The sequence below is a fragment of the Sebastes fasciatus genome, chromosome 1 (genome assembly GCF_043250625.1).
Source record: "Sebastes fasciatus isolate fSebFas1 chromosome 1, fSebFas1.pri, whole genome shotgun sequence".
Lineage (NCBI taxonomy): Eukaryota > Metazoa > Chordata > Actinopteri > Perciformes > Sebastidae > Sebastes > Sebastes fasciatus.
The window spans coordinates 19074895-19096706 of NC_133795.1; the positions used below are offsets into that span (position 1 = coordinate 19074895).

At 41.2% G+C, this 21812-nt stretch overlaps 1 protein-coding gene across 15 annotated transcripts in view; it reads right to left on the reverse strand.

The window, feature by feature from the left end:
• Positions 1 to 21812, reverse strand: part of cacna1da (calcium channel, voltage-dependent, L type, alpha 1D subunit, a) — a 76688-nt gene that overhangs the window by 8013 nt on the left and 46863 nt on the right. For 3 of the 15 annotated variants that reach the window (XM_074635938.1, XM_074635930.1, XM_074635896.1), the window contains 21 exons: positions 19360 to 19419; positions 17949 to 18055; positions 16567 to 16654; positions 15842 to 15949; positions 15682 to 15734; positions 15453 to 15599; positions 15155 to 15356; positions 14647 to 14805; positions 12661 to 12771; positions 11739 to 11822; positions 6427 to 6459; positions 5359 to 5487; positions 5204 to 5269; positions 5022 to 5113; positions 4751 to 4910; positions 4466 to 4593; positions 4263 to 4359; positions 4054 to 4156; positions 3795 to 3896; positions 1094 to 1227; positions 158 to 274 (listed from right to left, as the gene is read on the reverse strand). In XM_074635938.1, coding sequence (XP_074492039.1) covers positions 158 to 274; positions 1094 to 1227; positions 3795 to 3896; positions 4054 to 4156; positions 4263 to 4359; positions 4466 to 4593; positions 4751 to 4910; positions 5022 to 5113; positions 5204 to 5269; positions 5359 to 5487; positions 6427 to 6459; positions 11739 to 11822; positions 12661 to 12771; positions 14647 to 14805; positions 15155 to 15356; positions 15453 to 15599; positions 15682 to 15734; positions 15842 to 15949; positions 16567 to 16654; positions 17949 to 18055; positions 19360 to 19419 — 2280 coding nt within the window. Of the gene's footprint in view, positions 1 to 157; positions 275 to 1093; positions 1228 to 3794; positions 3900 to 4053; positions 4157 to 4262; positions 4360 to 4465; positions 4594 to 4750; positions 4911 to 5021; positions 5114 to 5203; positions 5270 to 5358; positions 5488 to 6426; positions 6460 to 11738; positions 11823 to 12660; positions 12772 to 14646; positions 14806 to 15154; positions 15357 to 15452; positions 15600 to 15681; positions 15735 to 15841; positions 15950 to 16566; positions 16655 to 17948; positions 18056 to 19359; positions 19420 to 19497; positions 19558 to 21812 lie in introns of all 15 variants that reach the window. The other 12 variants (XM_074635842.1, XM_074635948.1, XM_074635887.1 and 9 more) reach the window with 8 other exon arrangements.

Genomic DNA, 21812 nt, shown 5'->3' on the forward strand with positions numbered 1-21812 from the left:
ATTGTAGCAACATAAATAACACATCTACTACATATTTAGCTGATTGATATTTCTCTGAGTGCATTTTTTTTGTACATGACTATGGAAAACACCAACAAGTAACTTTACAAGCACAATATTCAAATTATATCCTGTCATGTAAAATTAAATCAGTTACCCTATAAATTTCCTCGTCTTCCTCTGGAATAAAGTCTACTAGCTCGTCATCTTGCAGATCACATGATATCGCTCGCCGAATTTCGGGCCCAATATCATGAAGCGTGCGAAGGCCAGCCTGTAACCATGACAACAAGAGGGCTAAACGCTACAGCGGGGACCTTCATCTCACAACTCACAGTAGCAAAATCTCAGAGTGACAACCACCACACACACTGGGCACACACACACACACACACACACACACCTGTGCTGGAATATGCAACACCTGACATTTACATTACTGACAGACTGTGAGAGATGAGAACACGCAGACAGACAGATGTGCTCTCCTGAATGCAGCCTGCTGTGAGGATTACGCTGCTGAAAATGTCTCGTGTAGCATCCAGCTGTGCTTTGTCTCACACATGTGGCAGGGAGTGAATCATTACTTTTCCTCCTTTCCTTGACTGTGTAGGTGTACGTAACCAAATTAGCACCATATACACAAAAATGTCATTATAAATAAATTAAAAGTTGTTTACTGTCATACAATGATATATGGGGGTATGGTGTTGCCATATATCATACATTATAAAGGTAACAGAAATGGCGACAAGCTTTGCATGTGAATTTCATGACATGAAATGATGGTTGGAGACGATGACACACGCTTAACATCAACATCTATGATATTTAAAGAGGCAGAGACGCAAATTCACACATTGGAAACATAAAAAAAAACACAGTAACAGATTCATACTGTACACCAAGATCATGAGCGTCCTGCTGGATCATAAACCATAACATTAGCACACTTAATGATATTTGAATGAAATGCACAAAGACACATTTTACAGACTTGACACAACAGAATTGCAATGCTCATAAATCCACACAATTTCAAACAATCTCTCTCTCTCATAAATAATATAAACTCAAACACGGTGAGACTCACCTGTAAAGCGATAGCTGTGTTGTTCTGCGTCGGGTGAGCCCCCACCAGGCCTTCCTCTTTACGTTTCTTGAATTTCCTAAAGTAGTCCTGTATCAGGAAGGTGGCATAGAACTTCCCCACGGTTACCTCATCATCTGAGTGAACAGACCACACAAATGCTTCCTGTGTCAGCAGGTCACTACACACAGCACCCTGGGAGAGAGAGGGAGAGGCTCCTCTCCCCTCCCGTTATTCTCCTAAAAACTGTGGCTCCATCACCTCAGGACTGCAGACAAGTGAGGCACTCTTCAACCACCAATCAACCAAAAATTATTTAATATCCCAATTATATACATCCATCTTGATGGCGTATATACTGTACCTCAATCTGCACCACATGAGATCCTTTGCTGTGTTTCAAAAAGAACAGTAAATCAAATATTTGCTACAAAACCTTCATGTTATGTTTGTGTATTGCTACATCTGAACAGCTTTAGATGATATCTTCTACCTTATATGTATGTTTGGTTTTAAATTGAATGGATTCAATTGTATCAATATGACCAACACTTTCTCATCCCAACTCGTCACATACTGACGCTTTGTCAGACCCCTCGGCATCACTTTTTCTGTCGCATTAAAACGTGCCTAATGTTGTGAACTAAACAAAAAACACTTGCTTAGGTTTAGGCAACAAACCACTTGGTTAAGTTTAGGAAAAAACAACATGGTTGGGCTTAAAATGACTACATTTGTACAGTGAAAATGTGACTTAATGTTGTGGACACGGGACACGAACGAACAGCTGATTGCAACGTAAAAGTGAAACTTAACGCACAGGACACAAACGGCGATCTCCTTTCACTCTTTATAATACATAAACACACTCCCGGCCAACTTTTACTGTTGCCTCAGATGAGTTTACATTATAGATAGTGTAAAGCCCTTGTGCGGCGGTATCGAATGCCGACAGCCGTGACAAAGCGTAGGTATTTGACGCCCTGGGAATGAGGACGGGCTGATATGACCCACTAAAGCTGTGAATAATGTAACTTCTCTTATTTAGATAACATTTATCTTAAACAATTTATTTACCTTTGAAACACTTTTTAAATTTGTTCAAATGTTTTGATATTTTTATTGGGAGGCAGGAGGGTGTATGAACCAAATTGTGTTTTTTAAATGTCGGGAATGCCATTTAATTTATTACTTTAGCACATGCAAGCAAGCAGATCTACAGTATGCATCATACATGTCAGTATGTTTGCGTAAATTCACCTGTTTGTGCTCATGTATGCCTTTTTGTTATATGATGTCAGTGAGCATTGTACTACGTATGGGCATGTTGTTGCATGTATTTTTGTCCCATTGGATTTGTATTTATTTGTGTGAGAATCATTCTGAAGCAGGGGTCTGAATCACTTTGAGCAAGCACGCTGGGGACAGAGATCGGAGACAGAGGCAACACTAGTTCCATGCCACCACCCTAAAACAGAACTGCTTCAGAATATTCTGAAGTGCCTCAGAGTTTTGGGATACAGAGATATAAAAAGTGTAAGAAGAATAAGCTGTGGAAGCTCAAGCGGTGAGAAAAAGAGTCTCAAATGAGCGAGTCAGAGAAAGGAGAGAGAGAGAGAGACAGAGACAGATAAATAAGAAACGAGAGAGAGATATTAGTGAGGAGGACAGAGCATGCACTTGCACAGTGGTCTAGAAGGCCATGCAAGCCCAAAGCCCAGCAGACAGTCAGTCAGAGGCCTCCGTCAGCATCCGGGGCAGAAGGGAACAGTGTGGATCAAACAAAGACACACATGGATAAGAAACACACTGCTGAGTGGGAGAACATGAGCAGAGCAGAAACAGCACATGTACAGCTTTACTTGTGTGTGAGAATCTACGACGCAGTATTAGGGCCACATTGAGGGGACAGGAGATTTTGAGAATAAAGTCATAATATTAGGAGAAAAAAGTCGTAATTTAATGAGAATAAAGTCATAACTTTACAAGAAAAAAAATCGTAAAATGATGAGAATATGGTCATAACTTTAAGTGAAAAAAGTAATTTCCTCCTCCACAAAAAAGTAATTTCCCCCAGATCCGTGTGATTCTTTATTCCGTATAAACGCAGTCTCTTGCACAATCTTTTCAAGGTCCTGATACTTATGATTATGTGGTACTGATGTGCCAAAATATTAAGTATTTTGTTATTTGTGAAACCTACTGTATACTAAAGTATAACTTCACAAGACACGCTGCTCTATTTCCCCTCTAAAATAACACGTAACATTACTACTTTATAATATAATGACTTTATTCTCATAATACTACGACTTTTTTTTCTCCTAAACAAATGACTTTATACTCATAATATTACAACTTTTTTCACGTAAACCTATGAGTTTATTCTTGTAATATTATGACTTTATTCTCGAATTCTCAGTTTTATTTATTTTTTCCTCAATGTGTCCCTAATACTCCGTCGTAAGAATCAATGTGTGTGAGCTAGTTTGTATTTAAGGTGTTTGAGTTATGAAAGAGCAGTTTCCAGTAATTAACTGCAAACAGCATGTGGGCAGCATATGGTGTGTGTGTGTGTGTGTGTGTGTGTGTGTGTGTGTGTGTGTGCGAGCTGCTTTAGCTTGGTTTGTGTGTCAAACTATATAACAGAAGGACAGGAAGGTGTGTGTGATTTCATTGACAGACAGAGGCAGGTTCCACTAACCACCAGCAGGAGGCACCACTTGATCCAGCAGCTTCATGCTGGTTCTCTTCCAGATTTTCTTGATGACAGCTCGCAGTTCTTCATTGGCCTGTTCCAGATTACCTGCTCCACGGGGGAAAACAAACGTCCCTAAGGAACCAGCTCTGCAGCTCACAGCCATTTTAAATCACACAGAGAACGTTCAGTATATTGAGAGTATTGCATGGACGTTTGTAGGAGCAGAACAGTGTAATGGGATGTATATGTAATTGTCTCAAACCTTCTGTTTTGATCTTCAGAGCAGTGCGCACCAGTGCAAACAAAGTGGCGTTGAACATGACTGTGCCGTCACTGTTCAGAGGCATGTTCATGGCCACCAGCCTCTGAAAGAAGAGAGCACATAGAGGCCTTTAACACGGCAGAACAGCACAGCTACAAGATCAGTAGTTCTGTGTGCATTAGGTGATAAAATGAGGGAGGAGAGGAGACCTTGCAGGCCACTCTGTGAGGGCACAGTTTGCCGAAGCCGAGAGGCGGCTGGATACGACGAAGAAGTGTCACAACATCCAGATGTTTTATTCTGCCCCTGTATAAGAACAAAACAGATATAAGACATTATCTGTCTTAAGATAAAAGCAACTGCACAGAAACTGTGAAATACTTTCTGATACTGTCGGTAAAAAAGCACATACTTAGCCTCTGGGTCGTACTCGGACCAAATTCTCTTGAATTCATCGAGGTGGTGTGGACCCAGAATGGACCAATCACGTGTTAGATAGTCAAAGTTGTCCATGATGACGGCCACAAACAAATTGATAATCTGGAGGGGCACATGAAAATTGTGTTGCATTGTGTGGCCTTTTTAACATGTTTCTGCAAAGGTTACATATTATACCTTTAAATCTCATGGTACTTTAGAGATGTTACACCGCAAATACTGCACTATAAAGTCAATAACTAAATAATCTTGTGTGTACCAGGAAGGCGCAGAGCATGTAGAAGCTGATGAAGTAAATTATTGCAAATCCACTGCCACACGTCATCTCCTCCCCGGGGTTGTAGTCGGACTCGGGGTCACACAGTTTCCCTGCTATACAGGCCAACATGATCTCCTGCCACGCCTCTCCAGTGGCACATCTGGTAGAACAGACGGATACAACTGAATCACTCAAATTTAAGTAACCCAGAAAAAGTAAAAACACAGTGAATCAGTTTCCTGATGAGCCCTGACAATAAAATCCTCCACACCTGAAGAGGAGGAGCACAGCCTGAGGGAAGGTCTGGAAGTTGTTGTTTCTGTTGATGTGCGTGCCGTCCACCATGGCGACCTTTCCAAACACCTGAAGCAGAACATATTGTGCACATGAATTTAACTGCAACCTCATCGACTCAGGTAACATAGAGGGAAAATATTTTCTTTAGTCACCAACCTGCATGCCGATGACGGCGTAGATGAAGAACAGCATGGCTATCAGAAGAGCAACATATGGCAGAGCCTTCGATGAAACAAAGTAAAAAAAAGATTAATATGAGTGACTTTAATATTTCCCTCTGTCGCAGATCACACAATCGTACTACGCCTCACCTGGAAGGATTTGATGAAAGTCCAAAGCAGCGTGCGAATGCCCTCCCCTCTGCTGAGGAGCTTGACCAGCCGCATGACTCGAAACAGACGGAAGAAGGTGATGGAGATGCGAGCGCTGTCCTCCGTGTTCTGTGGAGAAACAGTCAGAGTCAGAGGACAGGAGAGCAACACAGCATGTAGTGGACACAGAGCACCTGGCTGCGCTTTACGGGATGATAAGGTCCGAGACCCCGGAGTCAGACACATATGGGCTGAGACAGCAGCACTGCATCTTATGGAAATGTTTAGAGCAAACCTGGTTTTGCATTTGAGCTCAGATTCGTTTTCTGGTGCCTAGACAACATCTACTATCAAAGTGCAGTTGTTCTTTACAAGGCTGCAGATTTTAGACAACTTCTGGTCAAATCGTAATCAAACAGAGTCTCTAAAGCAGTGTAGCTGCAGCTGATATGCTTCTGTTAGTCTGCGTCCAAAGCACTGTCAGGAGCCCTGTCACTGTACAGACCTACAGGGGAGGAAGCAAGGAGGCAGGCATGCTGGAGAAGACCTTGCCATACTTGACAGGTCACATCTGCACAAGCATGGCACCCTCAGTCCAGAGTCACTGCATGCGGAGTCACAGTGGGGCCAACCCGAACGGGTCGGCCAGAAGGTTCACAGGTCAGAGCTAGGTGACCTGATCCCAGGGGTCATCCATAGGTCACTACCGCCACGCAACAATGGTGGCAGAGACCATGTAGCAGTGTCAACAGCACAAACGTGAGGAGCGGCAATAAAAACCACTCCCACCTAACAAGACACGCAGCGTCACGTTTGAGTGACACACTCTCCTTAGAAATAACTCCAAACATTTAGGAAAATGGGTAGCAATTCTTTTTTTTTTTTAAAGATATATGCAAATCAATCAACAAACAAAACAAGAAAAAAACGAAACAATACAGAGAATGGGATCATACCATGAGAGAGTAAATGAAAGCGATAGATCATAGGAGGTGTAACAGAAAAATACCAAACAAAGGAATGCAGATCTTAACATGGCATGGCCCTGAAGGGGGCGGAGCATCTTACCCCCTGCTCATCCACCTGAGGAGTCTCCGTTGGCTTTAAAATCAAAGACCTGGATTAATGACTTGTACAGAGCCCGAAGGTCTCACACACATTGGGGCCAAACATGTAAACATCACATTGGAAAAGTCTTTTTCACACAACGGCCAGCACACGTCAGTCAAGACGCAGACAGAACAAAGTCACTACTCTTCTGACTGACGGGACAAAACTGTCTTGTTTCACTATGACAAAGACAGACATTCACGTATCGCCGTCTATTTACACTTAATATAATGACAGACATGACACATTATCTTAACACTTTAAAGGACTGCCACACAACAGGTTTACAGCTTAACATTCCTACGTAGACTGACGGACAACATGGAATTACTTAATTACTTAGTAACATGTAAGACTGGTACACAACTTTATCACTCCCCCGGTGTAATGGTCATTACTGAGGACGGGACTGAATGAATACTTTATGGTTGAGATGTCTTCGCCAAGCTTCAGACAACGTTAATGAGAAGTTAACTCACTGACGTAACAAATGTTATGAATTCATGTCATGATAGAAGCACCGTATGCTATTCTTACAGAGCTTCGAGTCATAGCTAATTATTATTTGTATCAACATTTAGGCGACAGATTCAGGCATATCAACATATGATTTAACTGGACAAAAATCATACATTGTGTGTATCATTAATGGCACCCATTAAAAGGATTGGAGTACATGTAAGACAGTTGCGCTGTTATCAGGCCATTAAATAGGCGTTATCGGTCGCTATAAGCACCATAGATGTGGGTCAGTAGGGACCTACTACGCCTACTATGTGGTGAAAGTGAAACTTAAAAGCAACACATTGTGAAACTGAATTAAACGTTACATTTTGAACACAAACAAAACCGCTTCTTTAGGTTTTGGCAACAAAAACACGTAGTTAAGTTTAGAAAAAAATATTGTGTTTTGGCTTAAAATGACTATGTTTCAAAAGCGAAAGTGAAACATAAAGCTTGCGAACACAAAGATGACTACATATTGGTGGTTTCACATGGGATGCAAACCCTGGGTGAAAACCCTGTGTTTTAGTCTGTCGTCCCCGACCTCCACCCCTTAAGGAGTTTCATGCCGTCGATATTACAGTGTTTCTGCTTCTGTTATAATCACTACGGTCACTAGAGGTTGCTGTCGTCTTCTATTATACGTTCTTTCAACCTAACCCAAACCTACTATTGGGTGTAGTAGGCCCCTATTGACTCACATCTATGATGCTTACAGCGACCGGTAACGCCTATTTAATAGCCTGACAACGGTTGTAATGATTTTATGTAAACCCAGTATTTCTCAGTGGCTGAGAGATGAAAGTGTTTGCTGGTCAAAAAGAGATTGAGCATAATAAAATAATTTGATCTACACATACGCTCCTACAAATCCACCCCCATACACAGTTTGTGATTCATGTCATAAACAACAAATCGCAAGATATCAGCAGTATTCAGCGAGCATTTGTACACAGAGAAAAGTCCAGGTGCAAAATAAAATCAATCAAAGTGGTGGCGGTTAGATCGAACCTGTATAATGATGATGTGATTTTTTTTTTGCAAAAGAACACTGAATCATATCAGGAGTCTCAGCACTGAAAACAAAGAGATACTCCAGACAGATATGGCTTCATTCAAATCCCTCAGCACGTTCACAAACCGTCAGTATGAGGTGCAGAATGAGCAGAAAATTATAAAAAAATAAAATGTAGAATTAGCTTGAGGAGGTTCTTTAGGTAATCCTGTCCACAGCGCTGATGGAGCATGCGTTCAGCATAGCCACGTTGCTGCTGGGGAAGCACTGCACGCACACGCAAGACATTTTAAGATGATGAGGAGGAGCCATTGGTGAACTCATAGCAATGCAGCAACTCATGCATGTCAGTAGTGCCCTGCAACAAAACTGCCATAGCAGGGCGCTCTCACAGTCCGGTGCAGAGAGAGAGGTGAATGAACGACAGAGAAAGACAGAGAGGGAGGAGGAAACCAGAGATAGAGACCAATACTGCGACAGGAAATAAAACCAGACAGATTGAGTCGTACTAGGATAGGAAGAGGAGGAAAGGCAGTAAAGAGTAGAGAGTTGCTGTTGGAGTGTTCATGCACCTGACTGGAGGCTACACACCTGCGCTACACATGAGCTCCATTCTGAGCTTTAAGAGCTCACTACAGGAAGACAGAACAAAACACAGAGACAATCACTCACAGAGACACAAACACAAGATCATCAAAGAACCTCAAACTCAGCACCAGCAGTGTAAATGTACAAAAAGGAGGACTAATTCAGTGTCTTCTGCACACATTCTTACCTGATGACTGTATGGTAATAGGATGCTTTCATTTGAGGACTGTAACTGAAGCCTAATCTAGTTTTTAGTTGCTCTGTTTCTACGTGACGTATCTGTTTTTACCTAATATTGATGCATTCAATCACAAATCTGTGAAGCTGCAGTGGCCTACACAACTTTAAGGAAAGCAAAAAGATGACATTTCTTAAAAATCTCATCACGATTTTCAGCTTTTCAAGCAGATTGAGCTCCAAAGATTATGCATCGTCCTTAACGTTGTGTAGGATGGACATTTCCAAGCTCTGAGCTCCAGGGCCATTCTGTCTGGAGGTAAAGATCGACGGGTATGGCAATAGAGAAAGGGAAAACTTCACAAGGCTCTATGGAAAAAACTGACCGGAGGGGAATGGATCGAGTGGCCGAGCGCCATCTGTGAGAGGCGGGACATGGAAAGGATGTTAGGGGGGTGAGGATGAGTGGCTGACACTTCCCAGCATGCATTAGGAGAGGAAACTAAACAATTACAAAGCTCGTGACTGGAATGGCAAGCAAGTAGCAAACATCAATAAATCAAAATGCAAAGCCATCGTAGATCAGCTGTTAGAAATGATTAAAAGTATAATATCTGATCTAGCGACAACCACATGCAATGCAAACCACAAATAAACGGTGGATGAAAGGTGCCTCACAAGAACCACTATGAAAGTCCTTGTGAAATCAACATCATGTCCCCAACATTCATAACACACATACATACAGCACAGCTTAAAGTACACACAAGTAAAACACACATGCATAACAATAATAACCTGCACACACCACCACCACCACCACCGTATGTTTTAAACAAAGTTTGTTTATACACTCATGCAGACACACATTTAGGAACTCAAACTGAGAAAACACAGAAAACATGAAATATAACTCCAGAGAAACAGCACTGCAGCTCAGACGTGAGAGCACTCAGGAGGGGGATGAGGGGACGGTTGACCTCTAACAAGAACCATCATCACCATAACTATTCCTTTAGGTGTTTGTTTGTATCTTGGACTACACATCTGACTATCTTTAACATTTTTGTAGACTCAAAGCAAACACAACAAAGTGGATCATGATTTTGTGAAGCCATAAAGAGATTTTTGTAGTTGGTTAATGTAGAGAAGTACTCATCCACTATATTATTGAGCCTTGACATGAATTTTCAAAGTGACTTTGATCAATACTGAAATAAGCTTTCGATGTTACTGTTCTACAAAAATTACAAAAATCGATTTTTGCTTTCATTCGATGACCAATCTAGTTTCTGATCCACTGTAAAGGGGTCCCGGAGATAAAGTTGTTATATACAACACACACACAACATTATTTTGTTCATTGCCATACTTGCCTCTACAAGTTTCTATGGAAACAAAACGAACAAGAGTAAGAATTAGACAACCACATCATAAGTCATCCTGATCTGAACCAAATACAGGCCTCAGTTCACAGAGAAATGTGAGAGAGACTCCTGTTTTTGACCCGGATTTTCACTGCCGTGTCCAAGAGTTAACAATCAGCACGTTCATCAGACATTTTGTCATGATTCCTGCAACAAACAGTACTGCAACAAATTGACGATAAAACATTTAGCAGAAGTAAAATTGCAACAAGACAGATTATTGGATTAACTCACTGTACTGTAGATGTAGCACTAATAACAACAGGATGTAAATGAAGGTCAAACTGAAGCTTTACAGAATAAGCCAATGGCGTTTTAACTATGAATGCCTTTCCACAAATAACACAGATTTAGCATGCTAAGTATCATGATAGCTCTTAGTTTGGCAGACAACATTTTAAAGTGGAGCCTACAACTGAAAACACTAGAAAAAGTGGTTCCCACAAGATGTTCCCAAACAAAGTCTGAGGGGTCATCAGATGATCTGACTTTTCTTGTGTTAGTGAAACACTACAAACTTTTACCTCATCGATTGACGGTGGCGATTATCAAAACACCTGCGGGATTGCCGGCGATCCCGGCTGACATTACTGTCTTTAAGAGGTTGTAGCGGGCTCAGTCTTAAAGCTAGAGTTAAGATATTGGTATCATATGAAACTAGAAAACCAAAGGAATCCATTTGTATCAACCATGTCATATAGCTTGATGGGAAAGAGGCCAGAATCAAACTCCAAAGTTAGGCTAAATTTTGGCGAGGGAAAACTGGCATGGCGATTTTCAAAGTGGCCCCTTGACCTCCGACCTCAAAACATAAAGACATTTCCACCATAACTTGATGCAGAAAAGGCAGAAATTGGTGAAATTAAGTGTTTGACGTCAACATTTCGTGGGGGAGGACCCAAGCCCCCGGAAAGAGCGCCAGTCGTTGATGCCAATTTTCGTAGTGGCCAAACGACGATACTACAACTTCCGTGTCCGTCACGTGATGCCATTGGGCCCAAAAAGACTTTTTCCCATAGACTTACATTGGGAAAGAGATGTCTGTAAGTCAGCGGATAATTTTTTTTGAGGTGAATCAACATCCCACTATGAACGCTTGAATAAATCATTAGGTCCTAAAAGTTGTAAAATGCACTAACAGCCGAATCCAGAGTTATTTCCCTTCCTCCGTTCATGTGAATGAGACCCAGCGGAGGGCTGGTAGGCGGAGTTAGCGAGCCGTGACAACAGCGTGCCGGCTGTGACCCCGTGACCGAGCCATGTGATCGAGCGAACGCTACTGCGCCTGCTCCCAATGGATGCGAACGATCGCCAGAAGATCGGACGGGGCCCCGCCTCCAATGCTGTATCCTGTTCTCTTAATACGTCCATGGGAGGACCCCCATACCCCCCGCTTAATGTGTCGACCCTGTCGATCGATCTTCTCTCAACTCTTGTCAAGAAGGCAAACAGGTTGGGAACCACTGCACTAGAGACTGAGAGTAACACTGGCAGTTGCCATGTGGCTTTCCTGTAAGGCTTCAGTTCAACTTGGAAGGCAGAAAAAAAGTAGTACTTACATTAACTTCAGTGATAGCAATATCGACGACGCTACCGACAACAATTAAGGCATCAAATGTGTTCCAAGCATCAGTGAAATAGTGCTGTTAATGCATGGCGTTACATACAAGGGTGAAGATGGGAATGAAAGAGAAAGACCATGAAGAGAAGGAGAGATGATCAGAAGAGTGGATTTAATGAGATGGCAGGGTCAGGGGAGGACAAAAAGAGAGACAAGAGGAGATAAAGATTGATCAGATAAAAAGCCAGAAAGTCAGACTCCTGCCATGGAGACTAGCAGTGTGGGCCGAGGTGGCCCGAGCAGAGAGAGGTCATCAGAGAGAAGCGGGACTCGTTGAGGCTGAGCTTTACTTACATCAATCTCACTGAGCACAATGTCTACTATGCTGCCAATCACAACCAGGGCGTCGAACACATTCCAGGCATCCCCGAAATAGCCCTGAGTGAGGCGGAGTGAGTGGTGGGCGAGTTGGGTGTTAGATCAGCACAAACACAAAGTCTTTACTCTTTCACTGAAATGTATATAGACTTATTCTGGTTTATTTAAAACGCCCTGCTGGCTACTTCAGCTGAAGGACTCTCGACTATGGTGCATTGATTTCTACAGATTGTGGTTGAGCTGCAGCGTACTAGAGCTGATGTTGATACTAATATTACATGCAGAAACACTGCTGCCAAGAACTTGACAAACGGTGAGTGCTATTTTATTTAAAAAGAAAGTCAGCACTGCACCCCACACTCTCTTACTAGTAACCTGTCCTTCTTCGCAACACAGAGCTGTTGGCCAGGCAGTGGAGGGGGGAAATGAAAATCAGTTTTCACACGTTAACGTACGCTGCTCCATTCTTAAACATTCAAGCAATAGTTTAACATTTTTGGACATATTATTTGCTCTTTTGCTGAGTGAAGACATTTGCTCACCCTGGGTTTGAAAGCGATGAGTTTGAGAACCATTTCCACAGTGAAGACAGTAGTGAAGACCATGTTAAGGATGTCCATCACGTAGTTAAAGAGCGCTGACTGTCCGTAGTGCTGCAGAGAGACGATAAACAGGGACGGTTAAAGACAACTGAAGAAAAGGGAGCTGCTCAAATTTTGATTTGTACTTAATTCATTTGAGACAAAATAAAGACTCTGGTCATGAAGATGAAAAAAAAAGAAAATTGTATGATGCTAATGAGAATTAAGAAGACTACCTTTAGAGCCACTAAGTGTATATTATTTATGCGATTACAGTAGCCTTCAAATTATTAGGGTTGAAAAAATGAAACAATCTGGGTGAAAATGTATGCTGCATGTGTTGCTTTTATCTCCTTGTCCCTGGGTCTGCTTGCACCGATGATACCACGGTGATAACACCACTGGAGGGTGCCAAAGTCAAATTTTTCAAAAATAGTACACATTGTAACTGGAAATTAACTGCACTGCTGAAGTAATTATGGCTGTTGGGGAGGTAAAAAGCTAGCAGATAAGATACTGATAACAAAATAACATTTTTAAAAGCTGATTCATCTATACTGATGTCATCATTACACTCAGATCAATGTTTGATATGTAAGGGATAATGTACAGCGAGCCGGTCATTGTTGTGAAAGAATCCCCAACAGGGTGATGCTGCACCCCGACGCACAGTGGATCGCCCTGAAGGGGATTCTTTCACAACAATGACCCGCTAGCTGTATATTATCCCACTTATTACACGGCTTACTGAAAAAAAACAATATTTTGACACAAAACGGTCCGCCAGAGTCCGACATCTAAACTGCGCCCATAGCAACGGTCTGATATACATAGCAACGGTCTGATATACAGAAATTACCGACCGCAGAACGCCGTGATTGACCAATCAGAATCGAGTATTCAACACAGCCGTGTAATAAATAATAACAAAGACTTGACAGCAGATGTTTTAACACATTATATACAGGATATGTTAGGGCTGTCAAAAATTTGTTTTAACGGCACTAATTTCTTTAACGCATTAATGCAACTTGGCCGCTATTCGATATTTCGGATATTTTAGAGTGAAGATACTGGTATCATATGAAACTAGAAAATATAAAGTATCCATTGGTACCAACCTCGTCATACTAGTTTGTCGTGGAGGAGGCTAAATAATGCTCTAAATTTGCGCAGAATTTTGGCGAGGAAAAACTGGCATGGCCATTTTCAAAGGGGTCCCTTGACCTCTGACCTCGAGATATATGAATGAAAATGGGTTCTCTGGGTACCCACGAGTCTCCCCTTTACGGACATGCCCACTTTATGATAATCACATGCAGTTTGTGGCAAGTCATAGTCAAGTCAGCACACTGACAGCTGTTGTTGCCTGTTGGGCTGCAGTTTGCCATGTTATGATTTGAGCATATTTGTTATGCTAAATGCAGTACCTGTGAGGGTTTATGGACAATATATGTCATTGTTTTTTTGTTGTTAATTGAATTCCAATAATAAATATATGCATACATTTGCATAAAGCAGCATATTTGCCCACTCCCATGTTGATAAGTATATTAAGTACTTGACAAATCTCCCTTTAAGGTACATTTTGAACAGATAAAAAAATGTGCGATTAATTTGTAATTAATCACGATTAACTATTGACAATTATGCGAATAATCGCGACTAAATAGTTTAATTGATTGACAGCCCTAACATATATATATATTATACATATTTAGGACTTACATAAGTAGCTTTATAAAGACTATATCACCCAAATTGTCTCAGAAGAAAGATTAAATACACATTAAAAATGCCTATAATCTGTAAATATATTTGTTGGTCAGTACTACTGCTGAATAATCCTTGCTGCCTAGTGTGATGTCATTCTTTTAAACATATTCATTTCATTTTATTCAGTGAGCTGGTTGGCTTCAGTGGTGTAAATACAGTGTGACTTCTTACCTGTACAGCCAGGCAGAGCGTGTTGAGCATAATGAGCACAAACATGATGTACTCAAACCCAGTGGAGTTCACCACATACCAGAACTTGTACTGGTACGGGTTCTTAGGGATGTACCTCCTCAGCGGCCGCGCCTTAAGAGCGTACTCCACACACTGACGCTGCGCAGAAAAACACAAAGCTGGTTTTAATGCTCAGTTAGAGACACACTTGATGCTCTCATTTCAGTCCAACCTGTAGAGTATTTATATGAGCCACAATGTTAACGATGGTGATAATCAGTTCTGGGACATTTGTGAGCTGCAATGACTAGGGCCTCATCCTTTTCTTCACACATTACCACAAAGTCAAGAGACCCACTGCAGCCTATTATGGTATCTTCTCTATGGAATAAATTAAAATCAGTATATTTGAAGTTCTCCTCAATTTCTCTTTAGTTTTGACCGAACACACACACACACACACACACACACACACACATACACACACACACACACGGCTGACTCTGACCTGGTTTTTGTCGAGTTCACAGTTTTTGTACTCTTTCTCTCCTTGTTCCTGAAACGTGACGATCACAAAACCTACAAAGATGTTCATCATGAAGAAAGCGATGATGATGATGTAGATGATGAAGAAGATGGAAATCTCCACGCGGTAGTTGTAAATGGGACCCAAGTTCTCCCTGTTGGAGTCGATCGCCTTGTACAGTAAACTGAGAAGAGAAGAAAACAGAGAGAGAGAGAGAGAACATGTGATCCTACTGAGATCTCATTTTCAAAGCTGTGGGATTAAGAAGTTTGAATCTTACGAAGGCCAGCCTTCAAAAGTGGACACAGTGAACAGCGCCATCATAGCCATGAGGACGTTGTCAAAGTTGAAGTCGCTGTTGTGCCACAGTCGTTTGTGGATGGTTGGCTGGTTCACGTCTCCATCCTTATACAGGATGTAGGTACCCCTATGAGAAAATGTTGTGTGGAGGTTAAGACTGAAACTAGGATCATAATTAACTGTGAAGGAACAAGACTAGAAACACTAACTTGCACTCATCTGGGGCGGACTTGGCTTCATCCGTGCAGCGATAGAACTTCCCCTGTGGATGAAACATTACGTTTTCATGCTACAGACGCAGATTTTAAAACTCAATATCTCTAGCTTCATGTGTAATACAGATTTTTTGTCAACCTCAGTGCTGCTGACCTTAAATAGCTGCACCCCGATACAGGCGAACATGAACTGGAGCAGAGTGGTGACGATCATGATGTTACCGATAGTTCTGATGGCCACGAACACACACTGCACCACGTGCTGTAAGACAGAGACATAAACTTGTTTACAGATCGTGGCGTCTACGCTGATTGTGGTTGTTGTCGTGGAGAAGCTGCAGGGTGACTTTGTCATGACCCTTACAAAAGTGTGCTATTAGTATACTTCTTTTAAACTTCAAATAAGAGAGCATACTTTCAGTTTACTTTTTATCAGAGATATACTTAACAAAATTATATTATTAGTATTATATTATATGCTTGCCTTATAATGACAAGTATACAGAAAAGTATGCGAGAAAAACAATGTTTTTTTTTTTTTTTTAATCTCATCACAAAAAGTCAAATAGCACAATGAGCTAGTCTCTTTATGTAATACGACAATCATTGGCTGAGTACTATCATTATACTTGAAGAAAACTTAGAAGTATGCCTGCAGTAAAAACTATTAAACTAGTAATCTACTGAGAGTATACTTTAAAGTGTATTTTCATAAACTAAAAACGGGGCCAATTTAGTCCCAAGGAGTATTGAAGTAGTACACTTACAAGTATACTGCTAGTCCATTGATATTAGTATACTTACTACATAAAGGAAAGGAGGGAAATATACTTGAACTTTACTTCATAAAATAAACTTTTTTGTAAGGGGAGGCCTCACCTTTAGGCCTTTGGCTCGGTTGATGGCCCTCAGGGGTCGAAGGACACGAAGGACCCTAAGAATCTTTACCACTGAGATGGCCGAGGACCTGAACGATAAAAGCAAAAGCGTGTCAGTTTAACAGCAAGATATTCCAGAATAAAGAGTTCCAGTTTCACCGCAGGAACTTTTCCAGAAGCCCAGGAACCAACTTCCCAACCAACTTTACTTGCTTTTCAACCAGAGGAACCAGGAACTAAATTCTTTGTGTGCCATAGCTCTTGGTGCCCAAAAAACTGTTCTTTTAAGGTGGCGTTTGCTGGGCCGACCTTTGCTGACTACTCAAACATAAAACTTGTGGCTGCCACAATGTGTTTACAGCTTTATTCACACAATAAGGAAGCACTGGGTGACACTAGAATCAATACTAGAACAAGAGTGGGACATTTCTTATATAATGTTTCTTGAAAACAATCAAAGTTACGTTGTCGGCTTCCTGACTAATCTAAAAAGAAAGAGATTAAGAGACAGAGTAAGCAGCGATCAGGAGAACAAAGTGAACTGTTAATTACTAAACCAGAAATAAATAACCATAAAGCACTCAGCAGATTGCCTACACTGGAAACAGAAGTGCTGGGATTTTCAGCCTCCTTTTCCACCTCTGCATTTCTCCCTTTCATTCATTCATTACATCCATTCAAACATCAGACACTGTGTTGTTGTTTTTCAAGGGCAGAGGTCAACTCTGGATTTGAAAAGTGAAGCCAATGCTGAGGTGCCTTAAACTTTCATTCTTTCTAATAGCCAGCAGGGGGCGACTCCTCTGGTTGCAAAAAGACCTCAGATTGTAAAGAAGTCAGTGAGAAAATGAGCCTACTTCTCACTTGATTTATTACCTAAGTAAACATTGTAAACATGAGTTTATGGTCTCATTCACTAGTTTCAAGTCTTCTTCATTACAGCATGATGTTCATTTTGTAAATTATGGTCCCATTTAGAGACAAATAGACCATAAAGCAGGGTATGCTTTAGGGCGGGGCTACCTTGTGATTGACATGTCGCTACCACGGCGTTGTCCGGTGTGGGTGTTGTGCATGTTTTCTTCTTACAACTTAAACTCTTTCACAGTGTGTTTTCAGTTCATGAAAGTTAATTATAACCTTTTTGGTCACCTAAAAATGTCTTATTCCGTGTTCAGTTGTATTTAGCTCCACCTTCTTGTGTCACTTCTGGTTGCAAAAAAACAAGATGGCGAACTCGAGGCTTTAAAACTGTAGTTCACAAACCAATGGGTGATGTCACGGTGACCAGGTCTACTTCTTAGATACAGTCTATGGTCAAGGACCACATTCAGTTTTTCACATTCAGTGCACCAGGAGGCAAATGTGCATGTTTATACTCACTGAATGCCAAAGGAGACGAGGGAAACTCCCACCACCAGCAGGTCCAGGAGGTTGAAGTAATTCCTACAGAAAGCCCCTTTATGGAGAAAGGCTCCATATGTTGTCATCTGAGGAAACGACGGAGGAAGTTAGAGGAGCAAATGACAAAGAAAAAAAACACACATATTTCATCCAACACACACTAGACACACACAAATACAGAGTTACACAGCAGAGGACGCAGACACACATACTGTACAGCATGAACATGTTAAACAGGAAAACCATATGCTCACATACATCACTCTCCACCTTGCACACGTCTTCACACTCTTTTAGATCACTCTGATTCAGGGTGGCGAGCTCAGAGCGGTGAAACAGGAGGCTAGATCTACCGTCGCCACCACCACAGCCCTTCACTACATGAATGTAGTAGTAAGTCATTCATTTCACAATCGACTATGGGATGAGGCAATAAAACATGCATTTTGTTGCCATGATGTCAGGGATATTTACTACCTGCAAGAGCTCTATTTATAGTGATTGGAAAATTGAAATGGCCTTACTGTCACATTCATGTGGACCGTCATCTTAAAGCACATTCCATCATGTTCTTTAATAGTTGAGAATAATAAGGGGAAGCAGCTCCCAATTAAAACTTCAGAGTTCAGCAGGCAGAGAAGAAAAACCAGCCAAAATAACTCTTTTTGAAATAATAAAAGTAAAGGATTAATTTTCCAAGTGCATGTAAATGTGGAGGCTCGCAGAGGGACGGAGAGGAGGAGAGCGCTAACTAGGAGCCTTTGAAGTAAAACAGCGATGGACTTTGGCTTTGCCCAAATGGCTGCAGACGCTACTCCACATTTCTATGCACTCAGTCAGGGAAAGCAGACTGAACCATGCTCGGCAGGAACATGGTTGGTTTTGCCCCCTCTTTTATGGGTAATCTGAAGAGCAGTCAGAACGAGAGGCATGGAGGCTGCTTCGACTGGAGTTGACTTCGAACACCTCCCTGAAGATGACCTCGAGCTCAACTTCAGCCGACGCCTTTAACGATGTCTGAACAGCCCGTTAAAATTTGTTGCATCGCACAAAAGGGGTTGCATCGTGTTTTTACATATCTGCATCATCAAAATCATTTCAGCGATGACTGCCCGAATGACGTGACACCCATGTGAGTATGTAATGTAATGTAGATGTGATGTTTCCTTCCCCCAACATGAGTTCTTTGTTTAGTGTAATTTGAACAAATCTTGTCTTTGTGTAAGTGTGTGCAGAGTAACAACTCCAATGATTTTTGCTTTTTAAAAGAGGTGCCGTAAAGAGAAAAGTAAATAAGAGAAAGGAAACAAACAAGCCAGGTTGTACTGAGTGGCAGGTGACACACAAGGAGAGAATGCAGCAAGGCTCTCGTTGTCATTTAAGGGGTTACCTTCAATACGATCTCAAATGTAAACATACTAGTGAAGACATAATCTGCATAGCCTAGGACCTGGAAGGCAACGAGACGTTTGGAGTGTTATTGGGGTGTGGTTAGTCACAGCACGGACAGGGGACACATGGCATTTACCTTCAACACGATCTCAACAGTAAAGATAGCCGTGAAAGCATAGTCAAAGTAACCAAGTATCTGCAAAAAGCAACGTACATGTTTAACAAAGACAGTTCATCTTGCAGCTTTATACATTATATGTAATCAAGATGAATGAAAAAAAAAGAAGAATTTTCTGGAAAGAGTTTTTTAGAGTAAACATCACACAAAAAGTATCCAATGACTAGTTCATATACTGTATAGTGAAAGGTGATTTTACTACTCCATCATTGTTTATGCAATACATGTCATAAATAACCATAATCAATCAGTTAAAATCATTATAATGCACTGAAAATGAAACACAACGATCCCTGGCTGACTGTTTGCTTTACAGCAGTGGTTACCAACCTATTTTCCTCGAAGCCGCTCCTACTTGTATCTAAGAAAAGCTTTTGACTGCAGTGAAAATGTTTTTTTTAAAGGCTAAACGCCAACAAACATGGATTGAAGCTGAATATTTCGTTAGATGAAAACATGTTGTGAATTTTGGAAATGATTACATCTCTTTTTTTTTTTTAAAAGTTGACTTTTGGACTTGACAACGCTCTGGAGTTTTTGGAAATGTTTGGATCACACGAGTCGGAAACAATCCTACGCAGCCACCACTGGAATCTAATTCTACAAATAGTATAATACTACTAATAATAGTGAAGCCTGATCTTTATCTGCAACTGTGTACAAATACCAGGTTTAAACAGAATGCGGTCTACTAGGTAGCAAATAATTGATTTAAATCGTTTTATATACAGACTTTTATCAGTGTGTTGTTATGATTTCAGTTTTACATATGCAAATCTAATTTTGACAACCTCAGAGCAGACAAATCCTGGCGCACCCTCTGTGATCTTGGACCCCAGGTTGGGAACCACTGCTTTACATGACTATACCCGTGTTTTTGCCTGTTTTAGCTTATAAAATATAAATTGCATATCCTTAACATTATTGTCAGCCAAAGTGTACCATAAGTTCAAACCTTCCAGATAGCGAGAGAGGTTCATTTAATATCAGTATTTCAGAAACCTGACACTAGCTGCCTGGCAACATTTTTAAAAGCTCTCCTTTATGCTGCATTTAAGGACACTCTGACATCTGTGATTTGTGAGCTGCATTACATTCATGAGATAAGTTGCTGTTAAGACAACTCCAAAAGACAAATAACATTGTCAAAAAGATAATTTGAATTTCTTGGATCTAAGGTGTTGCTGTTGAGTACCTAAACCCCTAAATCATGAATGTTGGAACCGACCAGCATGAGCGGGTTCGCCAGACGTCGGCATTGAATTTAGACGGCGTACATTTTCCAAGCATTTATCCCGGCGTCCTGACAGTAACAGTCTTTGTCCTGGTAATAACACTGTATGTATTGTTTTTGAAAAATAAACCACAAGTAATCTTTTTGCTGTCAAGGACAGGATAGATGACGTAGATGTTGTACAAGGAAATTTGTTTCTCGTCCTAGTGTAGAGGAGAACAGCAACAGAGGACAAAAAGTGCAGCTCTATCCTCTCTGCAGAGAAATTCAAAATCTATGATTTATGGGCAGTTTGGAAGAGTTCAGACTCACAGACATAATAGATAAATGTCAGTTGAATGACATATTTCTGATGACATCTCTCTGCAAATAAGTCAAATGCATTATTTGTTTGTTGCTTCACTTATTGTGAAAAACGCTTTAAATCCTCCTCAGACTATGGTGGTTTCATAAAGAACAAATCTCATGAAGTTGCCTTTGTCTTGCATATCAAATATTTTCTAATTGGTTTACTGAAAAATAAGCATGAAATAAAAATAAGCTGCCTCAAAAGAAAGGAATCAATGTATCGAGCTGTAACACGTTCTCATCCCAAATGACGCTTTGTCAGACCGCTCGCCGTCACTTTTCGGTTGCAGTAAACACGTGATTAATGTTGTGAATTAAACAAAAACACTTACTACATGTTCAAAAAACAACATGGTTGGGCTTAAAATTACTACATTTTTACAGTGAAAATGTGACTGAATGTTGTGAACACGGGACACGAACAAACAGCTGATTGTAACGTGAAAGTGAAACGTCACGCACGGGACACGAACAGCGGTCTACTGGATGAAAGCCTTGTGTTTGTTGGACCCATCCACCCGCCCTGTGTGTCTGTTTCGCTCTTTAAACTACGTCACCACAGCACTTCCTCTGAGCGTCTACTGTTGCCGCAGATGGGTTTACATTGTAGTTAATGGAAAGCCCGGTGTGTCTCATACCAACGCTAAAGGGTGCCTGGTGCGGCGGTATCGAACGCCAACGACCGTGACAA